Here is a 14,578-nt window from a genome sequence, read left to right as displayed (position 1 = left end):
TCTCCAACTCCCGCTCCTCCCTCCCCCTCTGGCGGAGTTTGAATGTCGAGTTCAAATAGAGAACACTCCGCGAATCGAAAAGGCCTATAAATTATAGCTTTTGCTTTTAAGAAAGGGGGGGAAAAAAAGAAAAAAGGAAAAGTTCTGATGCGCTTTCTTGGATGGAAACCTCCCCTCGCCCCCTCCTTCCCTCGCCCCCTCCTTCCCTCGCCCCGCCAAAGCCGCCGGGGTGCCAGTCCTGCCCAGCTCCGAGTAGGAGCCCAGACCTCCACCGCACTCCCAGCCGAGTTGCGACCAGGGCCTGGGTGCGAAGCCCCCGCTCCCAGCAGCCCCCTACCCCTGTGGGTCCCCCGGGGTGGGCCTGTCCAGCCCAGCGTTCTCCCGAGAGCTGGCGGCCCGCCCTCCCCGAGGGAAGGGGACTAGTCCAACTCTTCTTGGGAGGTGGGGGTCACCGTCTCTCCTGGCGAAGCTAGAAGACGCGAATAAGAAAAGTCCACCCCCGAACACTTCTCTCGTAAAACAGCAACTGTCTCGAACTCTGGGCACAGACATGCAATCCTCCCAATTTATCCTGGCATTTCGGGAATGTAAACAGATTCGCTGGATTTCTTTTCTTTCTGTGGAGTAAGGAAAGGAATCGAGGGAACTGGGAGATTTTTGTCCACATGACATACCTACGATCCGATCTGCGTGTACAACACACACATCTCCCGTAAAGTGCTTTTCCTGGTGTGGTCCTGGGGGGACTCTGCTGCTCCCCACCCACCCGCAACTTTTTACCTTCAACTTCACACACACAAAAATTACTCGTTAATACTTCGCTTTTCCCCCAACAGATTTCTTAATCTTAAAACATACCAAAAAAAAAAAAAAAAAAAAAAGGAAAAGGAAAAAGACTGACCCCACCTCCTCCCTTTCTGATTGGGGAGCCAATCTTTAGTTGGCCTGGTCAACCAATGGGAAGAGAGAAAAAAATCCGGGTCCTGCCTTGGTTCCAGGGGTCTGCCCTGGGGCTGTGGGAAAGAGGAGGGGTGAGGTGGGCTGGCTGAGTCCCTCCAGACACCATCAGAGGCCAAGTGCCCAGGTCTTCATCCTCCCTACTGCCCTGGGTGGCTGTTAAGCCCCTCCTGCCCCAACTCAGCCTGTCTTCCCCAACTAAACCACAGAGTCTCTCTCTCCTTGTTTAAATAAAACAACTTCAAGAGTTGAAATATATATATTTAGATATTTTTCTTAAATAACATATTTACATCTAATAGAAAATATAACTCTAGAGATAATCTTTCCAACCAAAACTGAGGGGGAGGGATGAAAGGAAATGGGTTGTGTGAAGGTAGGGACCGGACAGGGCCAGCCAGAAGGCCGCCTCCCCACCCAGAAATAAAAAGCATTATGCCAAGTTTGCACTCTCACTCTCTCTCCTGCTCCCTGGTCTTGGGATCACCCACCCAGATATTCATCTTTTCTCTTTAAAAAACCCTTGGTCCGTGTTACTTTCCTTAATGGTGACGGTCAAAAAGTTTGAGGTCACGTCGGTGACCACCACCTTCTCCAAGTTGGTCAGAGAAGGGCTCCAGGATTCTTCCTCTGGGTCCCCCAGGATTCTGGCCACTGGGATTCTGGCGATGAGGGAGGGCCTTCCCCCTTGCGCCCCCATGTCCCGATACAAGCCCCCCACAGAGCCGGGGGTGCCTGAGCCATGCCTGACCCGGGGGCCACCAGGGTCCAGGGTGCCCTGGCCTTTGGCCTCCAGGAAGGCAGCCCTGTGCTTTATGACCCTGGCTGGAAAGGTGTCCACAGCCAGCTTGCCTGTGGCCTCAGTGGGGCTAGGGCTGGCCACACCACACTGGGCCAGGTCCGAGTCCTGCCTTCGAGCCAGCTGGATCACGCTGTGGCCAGCTGGGAACTTTCCTGCCCCGGAAGCAGTATCGTCCAGCTTCCTGCCCTTGAGGTAATCTCCGAGGCCATCACTGGGTTCTCCCAAGGGCCTTTGTGAGGGGTCTAGGAGCTCTTTCCGGGGCTTTGGACCTCGCTTCTTGGAGCTGTCACCTGGCGAGCTGGGTTTGTCATCTGCACGGCTGGTGCCCCGTTCACGCTCCCGCTCTCGTTCCCTCTCCCTCTCTCGCTCCCGGTCGCGCTCGCGGTCCCGAGGGGGCTCCACTCGGCAGGTGCTGCTGGTGCTGCTGCTGCTTCCCGGTGGGGAAAGACCCATGTTCCGAAGGCCCTCACGGGACCGGGAAGTAGAGGCCAGTTCTTGGGGTGAGCGGCCCGGGTAAGGGATCCGAATGCCTCTGGCCGAATCACTTCGGAACTCATATGTCTTGGCCTTTGCCTTGGCCTGGGCCTTCAAGAAAAGAGGGTAGTGTCAAGAACCGAACAGGGCCCTTGCCCCGCCCCCACCTCCCCGACCCCTCTTCCAGCCCCAGCCTCCCAGGGTCACCCTCTGATGCCTTGGAATTCCCATAATGGGTAGGGGTGAAGCATAGGGGTTGCACTTTGTCTGGAAGCAAAGGGGTAGAAGATTTGTCTGGAAGCAGTCATTTGTACCAAGCACCCTTCTTATATTTGATTATGTCTATTTGAAATGGTTGAGGGGGTCTGATAAAGGAATTCTAATTTGGCTAAGCCTCTCCTCTCAGATACCCTTAGCGGTGAAGTGACTTGGTGACAGCCTGTCTAGGGACTCCCTCCTGGATTACAAACAGCACACCCCATTGGTTCATAACCCCTCATGGCCTGCTTCCCACAAACTGACACAGAACACTGCTGCCCACCATTGGACATTGTCACCCTACCTTGAGCAGGAAGGTTTTGGGTTTGGGTCCTCGTTTTTTTGGGCCATACAGCTCCATCTCTCGCTCCCTGCAGAAAGGAAGGAGGGGGAAAGGGGGTGCGTGAGTGAAGAAACCAAGTGCGCCTCCAGTTGAGGCTGGACAGGAGCCACCCTTCGTGTTTCTAAGTGAGAAGCTGAAGCCTGGAAGGGCCTGTACCTTTCCTCAAAGGCTGCGAGCAGGCGAGCATCCAGGATGTTTTCTTCGGGTTCCCATGTACTGTACCTAAAGGAAATCGGGAAGAAGTGGGCATCAGTCCAGGGAGCAGAGAAAGAACCGCGGGTGTGTATGTGTATGTCTGTAACTTTTCTTGTTGCATTGTATTGTATTTCAATGTAAAGGGAAAAAGAGGAAGAAAGAAAGCTCCGGAATAACAGTCTGGGGTTGAGAATTGCACAGAACCTACTTACTTCTGCGACCAGCCCTTCCATTTCACGAGGTATTCCATGCGTCCCTGAAGATGCAAAAAGGAAATTGTGTGTGCACGGGGAAAAATGCATGACGGGGACACGAGAAATACATGCAAAAAATGCATGCACCGAATGAATGTGCTAAATCCCACCGCGAAAGGCACGCGCCCGCTGCATCACCCCCTGCACGAAACGCTGCACATAGTGCATGCACCGGCATTCATTCCCCCCACCCCGCCCCCCACCCATGCAATCTGTGCATCGCTGCAAGTCTAAGGAAAGCGCTTGGGCTCAGAGCCGCCGCCACGGCCGCGGCCGCTGCTGGGACCTGGGGGAAGGGAAGCTGGGTTGCAGCAGGGGGAGGGAACCCGGGCCGGGAGGGGAGGGCTCGGCCCAAGGCCCGGGGGCACCTACTTTCCGGATGCGCCGCTTCAGGAGGGCTTCGGCCGCGAACACCCGCTCCCCCACCGCTGAAAGCTCCATGTTGACTCGGCGCTTCCCCCCTTGGCCGCTTCCAGGAGCAGAAAAGCAGCAGCCAGCGCACGACAGACCATAATACTCTCCCGCTGACGTCAGTTCTCCTCCCCCTCCCGCGCGCTCGCTACCCTCCCCGCCCCCCCCTTCGCGCAGCTCCCTCCTCCCCGCTCGCCCCGCGCTTCCTCCCGCCCCACGTGTTGCTAACGACGTTGCTAAAGCCGAGCGGCCAGAGCCAGCTCTCCCGAGCTCTGATTGGGCGAACTCCGGGCCACGCCCCTCTCGCTTTCTCCCCCGCGTTGCTACGTGACCTGCGTTCCAATCGCCAGGGGGCGGAGTCCGAGGCGCACTGGAGACTTAGAGCGAGGGGGGTGGGGCCACCGCCGGAAGTTGCGTAGCGTGGAGGCGGGCTCGGCCGCTGTCAGTCTGTCGGGCTGGCAGGGGGGCCGTCCACCCTCGGTCCCCGCCGGGGCCCCCTCCCCCGCCGCCAAAATGTCCCCCCGGTGCTCAGCGTCCCCCACAGCTCTCGCTGGGACCCTGGCGGTGGTGTCAGCCAGGCCCCGCCCCTTTGGCGACCCCCAACCCGCCCCACCCCCACCCCCACTGCCAGGACTCGCGCTGTTCCCTCCCCCCCGCCGCCGCCCGCGCTGCACAATGCACAATGCACAGGTGCTGGGGCGCCGCGGGCCGCGCCCGAACCCCCTAATGCAGGCGACGCGCCCCTCGCCAGCTTTCCCACCCGGCCCCCTCCCCCCGGCTTGCACACCCGACCCTCGGTCTCCATGGCAACGGCCTGCCCCCGCTGCCGCCAGCCCCATCCCGCTAACAAATCAATGTGCCTGTGTCTCCTTCTCCGGTCGCGCAACCCTGCCCTCGGCCACCCTCCGGGCCCTGCGAGCCGGGCTGGGCTCGAGCGCTCGCCCCCAGCTTGGAGGCCGAATGCAGACCCAGTGGCGGCCCGCCGTTGCCGCCCGAGTCTTCCCGCACCCCAGGATCCAGTGGGGGAGTTCGCGCGCCTTCTTCCTGTCCCCTCCCCGACCTGTCCCCGACACCCGCAGCCACCTGCCCCTGCCGCCAGCCCGCGTTGCTGTTCCACGCCAGTCCCTGGCCCCAAGTGTCGCTAGCCCCAGCCCAGCCGCTCCTTGCCCCAGGCCGGGGTATGTTGGGGAGGGCATGGACGACCATCAAAGCAGAGTCTGGAGCTTGGCTGGGGTTGGGGAGCGCGACTGGGGGTGTTCCCTGCTTCACCCGTACCCGGGCAGCCCACTGGGCCTGTGCCTCACTCTTCCTGTTGGTAGCTTGTCCCAATGCGCGTGGCAGACACTGTGAGAAAACCCGGGGAGCCTCACAGTGTCCACTGAAGGTTGACGAAGAGGGGCGAAGGTGGCGGGGTCCAGGAAAGGGGGCGAGGACCGGGTCCCGCGTGCCTGACGTTTCCACACACGCAAACTGCACGCTCCTGCTCAGCTCGCGGTGACCCGTGGCTGGGGTGGCAGCGACAAAGACAGGAGCCCTAGTCTGGGCCCAGCAATCCCCGACCTTTTTCTCTTACCGCCCAAGCTGCAAGTAACAGCACCCACTCCTCGGAACCCACGATTTAGTTAAAACATCGGTGATAAACTTGACTGGAAGCAGTTTCCCTTGGCGAGGGATGTGGTGGAAGAAAGAGAGGAAAAAAAAGAACAAGAGAAAGGAGGAAAGGCGAGCCAAGGAGTCTGACTCGAAAGGGCAGGAAGCCCAGAGCGGAAAACTGGCCTCCTGTCCAAAGTTAGGTGCGCGACGGGTGCGGCGAGGTCCTGGGTGCGCGGGACGGGAGATTCTCGCCCCCACTCTTACCCTCCCACTCCCGCACTCCCCGCCCCCACCCTTGGAAACGGGGCGGGGGTCCAGATTTTGGCCTTGCTCAAACTTTACAAGGTGAGCTCTGGGTGAACAGTCTCATCTCTCTGGCCGTTCGGTCTTAACGAACAGCGAGTTGGCGACGCCTAGATAGCCCTGGCGACCCGCACGGGCTGCCCGCGAGAGGCCGCCGACGGCCGGGTCCTTAATCATAAAAAGTCATTCCCGGTAACAAATAGTTTCGTTGGTCGGTGCCAGCGATACAGCTGTTTCTGTTTAAGCTTAAATACTTTCCAACAGTTTGGGCAGTAAAAATAAAGTCGGCCTCAGCCGCCTGTAAGTGTCTGGTTTCCCCGCCCAGAGAAAGCCCACCCTCCGCCCTGGGCCCGGGTCGCTGTGCACGCCCCGCCCGCAGCCTCTTGGAATTCGCTGCCCGCTGTGGGCTACGGCTGCCCGGCTGTGCCAGCCACGCACCGGTCTCTTGAATTCCCCGGGCAGCCTCAGGGCCACCTTGGAGCCGGAAGGAGGGAGCCTGTCCCGAACTAGCTGGAGGAACGGAGGGGCTTTGCCACCGCCCCCCTCACCCCCGTCCTTCCCCCACCCCTCGCGAGTCGGCCCGCGCCCGCAAAGAGTGGTGGTTTCCCTTCTGATAGGGTTTCTGGAGCGCTGTTCCCGCGAGCTGTGTTTGCGTTGGGTGCCTTTACAGAACCGGAGTTTGCACGAGGCGTGCAGAGGTCGATGGTTTCAGTTTCACGCTCAAAAAGTTAGCTCAGCTCCTCCCTCCCTGTCTTTCTCTTCTTTCCTCCTTTTCCCCTCCATCCCTTCCTCCCTTCCTTCCTTCTTTCCTTTCTTTCTTCCTTCGTACCTCTCTCACTCCCTTTTCTTTCTTCTTTGCTTAAGTGCCTCCGAAGCTTCAAGTGGGAAATGAAAACCCTGGCGCTGTTGTGCACGGCCCCTCCTCCAGAGGATATTTAGTAATTTTTTTTTTTTTTTTTTTGCTTTCCCGCATTTTTCTGCCTGTCTTTATGCCTGGTTGTGAAAACACTTGTTCCTGAACAAAATTAGCGCTTTGGAGGTGTCTGAGTTTGCAAACGTCGGGGGTTCCTACAGCGCCCACAGCAAATGTGGAACTCGATCCTGAAGAAAAGGAGGGGCATAGAATAACCTGAGGACAATCAGACCAAGCCCCGTTCTTGTCCGCTGCAGAGAAACTCAGTCCCGCGGTGTGGGGAGATAAACCCCAGGTTTGGTGATGGGGGGTGTCTCACTCCTGACTAGCGCACCGCTGCCATCTGTTTGCAAGACAGCAGGATTGGAGAGAGTGTGAACACTGGCCACTGAGTGACCTCGACGCCCCGACAGTTTGGAGACTAAGTGAGAAGTCTGAGAAATGGGCTTGTAGTCTTGGTGCAACCCAGAGCTGGGGCCTCCTTGGTTGGTGAGGGAGGTTGCCTGTACCTGCCATGGAGGTTGCTAGCATTGGGGGTGGGTAGAGGCATCCTTCCCGCAGAGTCCCTACCCCTTCTTTCAAAGTAATCAGCCGGTGACACTTAGAAACCAAGGTAAGAAGGAACCAGGCTCCCCACCTTTCTTGTTGGACCTGCCTTCCTCATCACTCAATTCTCACCACCTCCCTTCTTTCCTCCACACAACCTCTTTTATCTTTCAAAGTCAGATAACTTTTCCCCGCGTGCACCCCTGGGTGTAAACAAAACAAAGTTTCAAAGAGCAAGAACCTTCTGCTCTTAATTTCATTGCCCCATGGTCCTGGCTGCGGCTGTCAAGTTTGAGTGCGCTGCCACTTCAGTAAATAAGGTAACTGCTTCCTATTACTTTAGCCCCATATGGCTGCAATTTGAGTGTCTTTGGAGACAGTGCGTGTGTCGGAGCGGAGGGCGAGGGGGAGTGAAAGTGGAAATCAAATGCTCTCAGATCGCATTTTTATGAAGGAAATTGTCGGCGATTCTTTTAGCAGTCTTCCCACCACCCCCTAGTTCCGGGGTGAGCTGCCCTGTTCCTTTGTTTGTGGAAATACAGATGCCCGCCCACATCGGGCCACCTGCTTCCCGACCCCCTAGGTCTACTGCCCGATTCTGCACTCGTTTCGGTGAACTGGGCACATGCCTGCCATTTCGCTTCCCGACAAAGTGTCCCCAGAACCTGCTGCCGGTTCTGGAAGCCAGCCCCAGCCCTCGGTCCAGTCTCCGGAAGGTGTCGGGATCCCGTGGCCCACGCGCCCACCTCCTTCACCTGAGGGCCGCCCCCAGTCCAGGGCCCTTTTAGGCCGCCCAGTGTCCGCTGCCCGCGGACTCAGCCCCGGGGAGGAGTCCTCGAGGCTGGCGCGGTCCGAGGGGAGGAAAGGGGAAGGGCGACCGGGGTGACGGGCTCGACTCCTGGGTCGCCAGCCAAACCAACAAGCCCCAGCGCGTCCTCTAGCTGGAGGATGCGGCCGGGCCTCGGCTAGTTCACTGGGAGCGTTTCAGCTCTGCGGCTTGGCGGGTGTCGGACCTGCCCGGTCTTGGCCGCGGACGCGGGCGGATTTAGAAATCAACCATTTGCCTCCGGCGCGACGGCAGGGCAGGCTGTGAAGCGAGCACGGGTGGCTCCGAGCGTGGCTGCGTGTGCGGCGATTGCGGCCCGTGGCTTGCCACCAGCAGCCCCGAGCCCGTCAGGCGTCCTCCGACTCTGCCGCCCCCACGCTTGGGCCGGGGCCGGATGCCTGTGGGAGGCTGTTCGCCCGCTATAGGGGGGAAAGGCAGAGGTGATCCAACACCTTGCAAAGAAGTCCCAAAGACTCGACCCGGGACAGGCTGGATGGTGACAGGAGGGAGGCTGCCAAGGTTTCTGGCCTGGAACCTAGCTATAGGTTTCCAGCCTCTAGTCCTTCCCAGAATGGAGAAGTTCCCACCTCTCCTGTCCCATTTTCTTCTTGCGAGTACTTTCAATGGGTGTCAGAGAAACACTAGAATAATTTGCAAAGGATACTAAAGGGCTGACCATGCTGCACATTTCTCACAAGCCTGCACATACTCTAGAAGCAACATAACCTTTGACTTCGCCCCCTGAAATCACAGGATGAATGGCAGCCCCATAGGGCAAGCAGCATCTATTGAACTGCATTATGCCACTTCAGTCACAACAACCAGATAAGAGTAATGCCATAATCCCCATCTTACAGATGAGGAAACTTGAGGCACAGTGAGGCCAAATAACTTGCCCAGGGGCACACAGCAGGGGTTCTGTGTGAGGAGTCCCAAGCCCAATGCTCTCTGATACCGTAGGACAGGAGTTTGGGACCCTCTAGATGTTTCACTTCTTGCTGGCTTATGGAAATTATTCAAGGTAAGAAGGGGCCAATGGAACTGGCCATAGAAGACAGTGGTCTCATTGTCAGAGTGAGCAACCTGACCATGCTAAGCAGAAATATTGATCTGGGCCATCAGAAGAAAAAAAAAAAAGAGACTGGAACGATGGAGTTGAGTTCTAGGAGCCCAATCAACCCACTTGGAGGCTGGATGATGGTGGAAGTTTTTACTTTTCCTTCATCACAGAGCACAGTGGCTAAAATTGTGGGCTCCAGGGTCAGTGGTTCAAATTCATTTAATAGCTGTGTGCCCTTGTGCCAGTTATTTAGCCACTCTGTGCTTCTGTCCCCATAACTGTTATTTTTTAAAAAGAAATACTAAAATTTTTGTAAGCACTGTCACACCGTCAGGCATAAGTAAATGCTCAACAAATGTTTATTACTGTAACACTTGTCCTTCTTAATGTTCTGGGGCCAGGTCAGGCTAATGAGACTTAGTGGGTCTGGACTGGGTGATTTTCCCTCAAGGAATGCAGTATCAGCCAGAGCAGTCCCTGCCTCCCATGAGGGGTACCCCCAAAGAGGGAGCTGGGTGCTCACTGACCCTCCCAGGGAAACTGTTCCTTAGACACCTTAGACGAAGTCTAAATTCGCCCCTTAGGATGCTTGCCCGGGAAGGCGTCGCATCAGGTGGGCTCGCTACCAAAACAGCGACTCGGGAGCGCGGAGGCCCAGCTCCTTGCGGGTGCGGTGTAGCGGGAGCACGCGCACAGCGCTGAAGCTGGCGCGCATGCGCTCACGCGCGCCGCGGGGTGAATCCCCCAAATCTTCTCCAGGAAGGCAGCCTCGTGTGGCGTGCGAAATCCCGCTCCAGGAGTCCGGAGGCACCCTGGGGCTGGCGGGGTGCAAGGGGAGATAGGTCCGAGTTGGGTGGGAGACCTGAGCTACTGCATCTCCGTGCCTGTCCCGCAGGATGGAAGGGGACCGAAAACAGATGGGTCTGGGTGTTCGGTTTCCGTCGGCCCTGAAGAAGGGGCTCAGACTCGACGGGCCTAAGCCAGGGCGGGAGTGGGAGAGGCGAAGAGGGCATGGGGGTGTGGCAGAGCCGCAAGAGACAAATCGGTAGCCTAAGGGTCAAAGCCTTTGCGCCCCATCCTAGAGGAAGGTGTTATCCGAAGCCTCCTCGCCCCGAGATTCCTGGGACTCGAGAACTCCCCTGCGGCGTCATCCTTGGCCTGAGGGCTCACTGACTCACTGACTTCAGCCTGTGATTCAAGATGCTCCAGGAGGGGAGTTTGACTCCAGATTCTGTCTGCACGGGGAAAGCTTTGGCCTTGCAGTGACTAGGCAGGGTCCGTGTGTCTGTGCTGCCTACCCGCTGGTGACCCCATCCATCAGGAAGGCAGGAAACATACACTTCCCAAGGGAATACACCGGGTGAAGATTGGTAGCCCCAGAGCCTGCGCTCAGCGAGGTCTGGGCTCCCTAGAATCCGACCTCTGCCAGGGTAGGCACTAAGGTCGCCGCACTGCCCTCTCCAACCCCACAGGCTCTCTCCCGCCCCCAGGGAATCTGCAGGGCTGCCTCGGACTCCGTCGGGTGCTTCACGTTCATTCTCACTTCCTACCCCGCCCCCAAGCGGAAGGAATTGAAGTGACTTTTTGATGGGGCTCTCGGGACCTCGAGTTAGTTCCAAACTCGAGATCCCTCGGCCAGTACCACTTCCTCGCGAGGCTGTTCACGCTGAGAAGAGCCAACGTCCAGTCTCCCGTTTCAGAGATAAGAAACACCAAGAGCCGGCCAGGTTGCGGGGGCGGGGGATAAGTCTGGGTGCTCCGGCAGAACCCCCGCGGGCCGCGCTCCGCCGACGCGTTCGCCATCGCGGGGGCGTACGTAAAACCCTAGGGGCAGACGTTTGAAATTCGACGGAGAAAAGGCGACGGTTCTTGGGAGGGTCCGGACTTCTTGCCTCTGATGGACGTGGATGGAACCTCGGCGTCCTTTCGGCCCCGATCAGTGCCTTTCCTTGTAGCCCCGCGCCGGGGCTCCCGAGGTGCACCCCCAGCCTTAGCCCCAGGAGGGGGCGCTGTCGGGGACCAGACCAGGTCGGACGGGCGTCGAGGCTGAGCGTCCAGAGCGCGCAGGCTCCGCGCACGCCCAGAAGCCGAGTTGCCGGTTCCCGGGCTGCCGGAAAGCGCACGGCCAGCGGCGGCTCAGTCCCCGCGCAAGCGCCTCACTGCCCCGGCGAGACCCGGGTCTCTCCGGCCACTCTTGGCTGCGGGATGGCTCACCCGCGAGGGGGAGGGCGTCGACGGTCACTCGGGCTGGGACACCCTCGCCAGAAAGTCGGGACGCCTTCTCTCGCTCCAGATGAAAGCCTCAGATCGGCTACCCCGCCCTTCTCTAAGAAATCAAATTCAGGGAACGTGGTACCGTATTTACCCGCACCACTTCCTCCCTTGACATTTTGCACTCTCGAAGTTGGGGCAGAAGTAATTATGCAAACATCTGGGGCAGTCCTGCGCCGCTACCCGGCACCGTTCTTATTCAACTTGAAAGCCGCACTCTCTCATTTGCATAATAATAGCTTATCTAGAATAACACAGTAATCAGAGGCAAAATTAATTTCTTTTTTTTTTTTTGCAAAGTTAATTTCTTCAGTTAGTCCTTGAGATCCTGAAAACAGAGGCTTAAGGCAAGAAAAACTGATTTTGCTGAGAGTATGGGGTTCTTGACCAGGACCAGGGAGCGGTGAAATTTAAAGTAGTGGAAATGTCAGGTTCACAGCTGAGTTTGTTACTTATCTAGTTGAAGTTTAGCTACTTTCTGGCCAAATGGGTGAAGGACTGAGCCACCGTGGGAATCCTGGAAAACACTATTTATTACCCCAGCCATTGTGGGAGGTTCAGTGGCCCAAGAAACAGGGACAACATGTAGTGTTGCTGGGGCTATAAGGTCGACATTGAAAATAGCGCTGGGCAGAGACAAGGTAGACCAGCGTCTCGACAAGGATTAAGGCGGTATCCCGCAGATCAGAGCTCTGGGACTCTGGCCTGGCCCCTCTAGGGCTCAGTTCCCCACCCTTTGGACAGATCAAGAGGAAGCACTTCCTTGCTCTGGGACGGTCGCCGCAACGACTGGCGCAGCAAAAGTCCTTGGATTCAAAGCAAAAAAAAAAAAAAAAAGGTATGTGGGTGGTGATGAGGGCATTATGTGGAGGAAACATCTTTTATACATTAAAACATCTTTTTGATCTTTTTTAATATGAAGAGGAGTGGGAGGGAGAAATCCACAAATAAATATGGTAAGTGGATTTGGACCAGAATTGTAATCCTGGGGCCACTTTCAGGGTTATTCTGGGCTCCAGAGGATTTTTTCAGCAGGACTTGTTCCCTCCAAGGTCAGTCTTGTCTTCTCCAGCAAACCACGCAGAGAGAGCACAGTGCATAAGGGTGGGAGATCCATTCCCCCACTCCACCCCCCGCGCCTCCTCCCTGCATCGCTCTGTGGACAGGAATTCCCTATCTCTTCCAAGAGGACAGAAGTTTTATGTTTAATTAAGGAGGTGGCAGAAAAAGCCACCATTGCGGTCACTCCTTTTGAAGTAGTTCTTATATTTCTTTTAAAATCAGAGTTGCAGAGGGAAAGCAGGATTAGGAATTGCTGAGAGTGAAGCGACCTGCAGAGTGAAGAGGGGAAATGGGTGGAGGGTTAGCCCACGGTCTAGGGACTGGCTGTTTCCGCGGAAAGGAAGGAGGGCGCCAACAGACCTCCCGGCGCGGGAGAGGGTGTCGCTGAGAGTCGCGACTACTGGGTTGGGACAGTAAGCTAGCCCTCCCTCCATCCTTCTCTTTCCTCTGCTTTTATTCTCACTGCCTTTTGGACGCAGCCTCCATCCTGCCTTTTTTACACCTCCTTGGGTGGCGCAGCTCGACCCCAGAGGTATTATCTTTTTTTTTTTTCCCCCTGGCGGTCGGTGTGATAGCAGAGCTTCTTCCCTAGGGGGAGGGGTGCCCTGGGGAAAAGGCACCCCTGGGAATACGGGAGCAAAGGTTCTAGCCTCCCCCAAGTCTTTTCCTAGCTGGGAAACGCGGGGAGAATTGGGGCTCCTGGCCTCCCAATCCCAGATCCAGGTTTCAGCCTCAATTTCTCCTTTGGGGAGAGTAGGGTGGACACCCAATGAATAGTAGAGAAAGGAGTCCGACTTTCAGGGCGTTGCCGGTTTAACAGCGTCCGAAATCTAAGTCTGAAGGAGGTCCCTAGCCGACCTTGTTCTCCAGCCGCTGCAAGTATTCTAGCAGCCCCGGGCAGTGGGTCCCTAAACAGTCCTCCCCACTACCGCACCGCCACCCCCCACCGCAAGCTTAGGGGAGGGATCGAACTTCCCCAGCCCGCGAGCAGCCTCTCCTGAGGGAGGCGCCATCCAGCCTGCAAAGTCCGGAGTAATAGCTTCGTTGACCCTAGAACCGGAGCCAAGCCGGGCCCAACCGACCGAGAACAAAGAGCGGCCCACGCGGAAAGAGGCACTGGCCACCCCTCTGGAACGGCGCCCGCGACCTGGGGGCGCCGGGCGCCAGGCTTCGGGATCCGAGTCACTGTCGCAAGCCTCAGTGCGGGGCAGCGGGGTGGTGAGCTTTCCTCCCGGGAGGCGGAAACTTCTAAGAGCAAAGTCCCCAGTGTGATTAGGCGAAAAGTTCGCGCCCCACTTTGCACTAGTCGGGTCAGCGCGGACTGGTCCAGTGGAAATGGAGAGGGTGAGGGCAGTGGATGCGGGGATCACAGCAAGCCAACTGGGCTTTAGAGGCGCTTGGACCACTCAGAAGCGAGTGGGGCAGTGGCCTGTCTCGGCTGACTAGTGAGCCGATATCCACCGTGGGGATCCGATCCTGAGAGCGAGGGTGTGCCAGAGGCAAGTGTGAGGGAAGAGAAGGAAAGATGGGCCGAAGTGGAGGAGAGGTGGTTTGGGGGAGATGACTTGGAGCCTCAGACAGAGCCTCCCCCACCCCACCCCAGGGTGCTCTAAACCTGTAGGCCAATCCCCGTGCTTCCTCCAGCTGAGGCTCTCAACCGCTGTCCAGCCCAAGTTTCCAGCTCAGGGGAATGCAGGAAAGTGATTCAGCCTTTGCCCCACAAGATGAGCAGACTTCCCTCCTCTCTGGAGAATCAGTATTCCCAACTGCCAAATTGGCAGGGTCTTTCCCATTTTGTTGCTATGACAGGTACCTCTAGTGGACCCACATGGAGAGTGATTTGGACCCCAGGAAGGCAGGACCACACACACACACACACACACACACACACGTGCTGTTTTTCTAAGATGAGGAAAGAGGTCCCAGGTTCAATTTCCTACAGTAAGATAGTGCTTCTTCCAGCCTCTGTGGGTTCAGGCACTTCTCTTCCCCAGAGGGAAAGATCCTGGTGCAGTCTACACCGGAGAGCTCCTAGGGATGTTCAGAGAAGCCAGCCAAGGGCTAGATCGCTGGATTCTGGGTTGCAGCAGAGGATGGAGCCAGGCTAGAACTGGAGAGTACTGACTGGAGAAATTTATACAAGGATAAGGTGGAAGCTGGAGCTGACACCCACAAATTAGCTGCCCAAGGGAGCCCACTGGAGAGTGCTTGGGAGTTTCTACATGGAGTTTCCCATGTTTCTACATGGGCTCAAATGTACATGAAGCTTTATGGTCATTTGTCTAGCAGAGCCTTGTGCCTAGCCTGGCA

General features: G+C 57.2%; 1 protein-coding gene across 1 annotated transcript; it reads right to left on the bottom strand.

Annotated features, from left to right (window-relative positions):
- Window positions 1–1,197: 1,197 nt before the first annotated feature.
- Window positions 1,198–3,816, bottom strand: CBX8 (chromobox 8). The gene is made up of 5 exons (XM_020899343.2): window positions 3,656–3,816; window positions 3,242–3,285; window positions 2,991–3,056; window positions 2,796–2,862; window positions 1,198–2,344 (listed from the first exon to the last, which is right to left on the bottom strand). Exons 1-5 carry the CDS (start codon window positions 3,722–3,724, stop codon window positions 1,457–1,459), a joined length of 1,134 nt encoding a protein of 377 aa, XP_020755002.2. The 5' UTR covers window positions 3,725–3,816; the 3' UTR covers window positions 1,198–1,456.
- Between the last annotated feature and the right edge of the window lie 10,762 nt (window positions 3,817–14,578).

The sequence above is a fragment of the Odocoileus virginianus genome, chromosome 17, assembly GCF_023699985.2.
Source record: "Odocoileus virginianus isolate 20LAN1187 ecotype Illinois chromosome 17, Ovbor_1.2, whole genome shotgun sequence".
In the NCBI taxonomy this organism is placed as follows: Eukaryota; Metazoa; Chordata; class Mammalia; order Artiodactyla; family Cervidae; genus Odocoileus; species Odocoileus virginianus.
The sequence above is the reverse complement of the archived record's forward strand: the minus strand, read 5'-3'. Positions and strand labels throughout refer to the sequence as shown.

What these genes read in the sequence shown, in the direction of transcription:
- CBX8 (XM_020899343.2), bottom strand. Translation starts at nt 3,724, where the DNA reads ATGGAGCTTTCAGCGGTGGGGGAGCGGGTGTTCGCGGCCGAAGCCCTC. An exon ending in TGGAAGGGCTGGTCGCAGAA is followed by an intron (nt 3,057 to 3,241) that starts GTAAGTAGGTTC and finishes GATTTCCTTTAG; the next exon opens with GTACAGTACATGGGAACCCG. An exon ending in CTCGCAGCCTTTGAGGAAAG is followed by an intron (nt 2,863 to 2,990) that starts GTACAGGCCCTT and finishes TCCTTTCTGCAG; the next exon opens with GGAGCGAGAGATGGAGCTGT.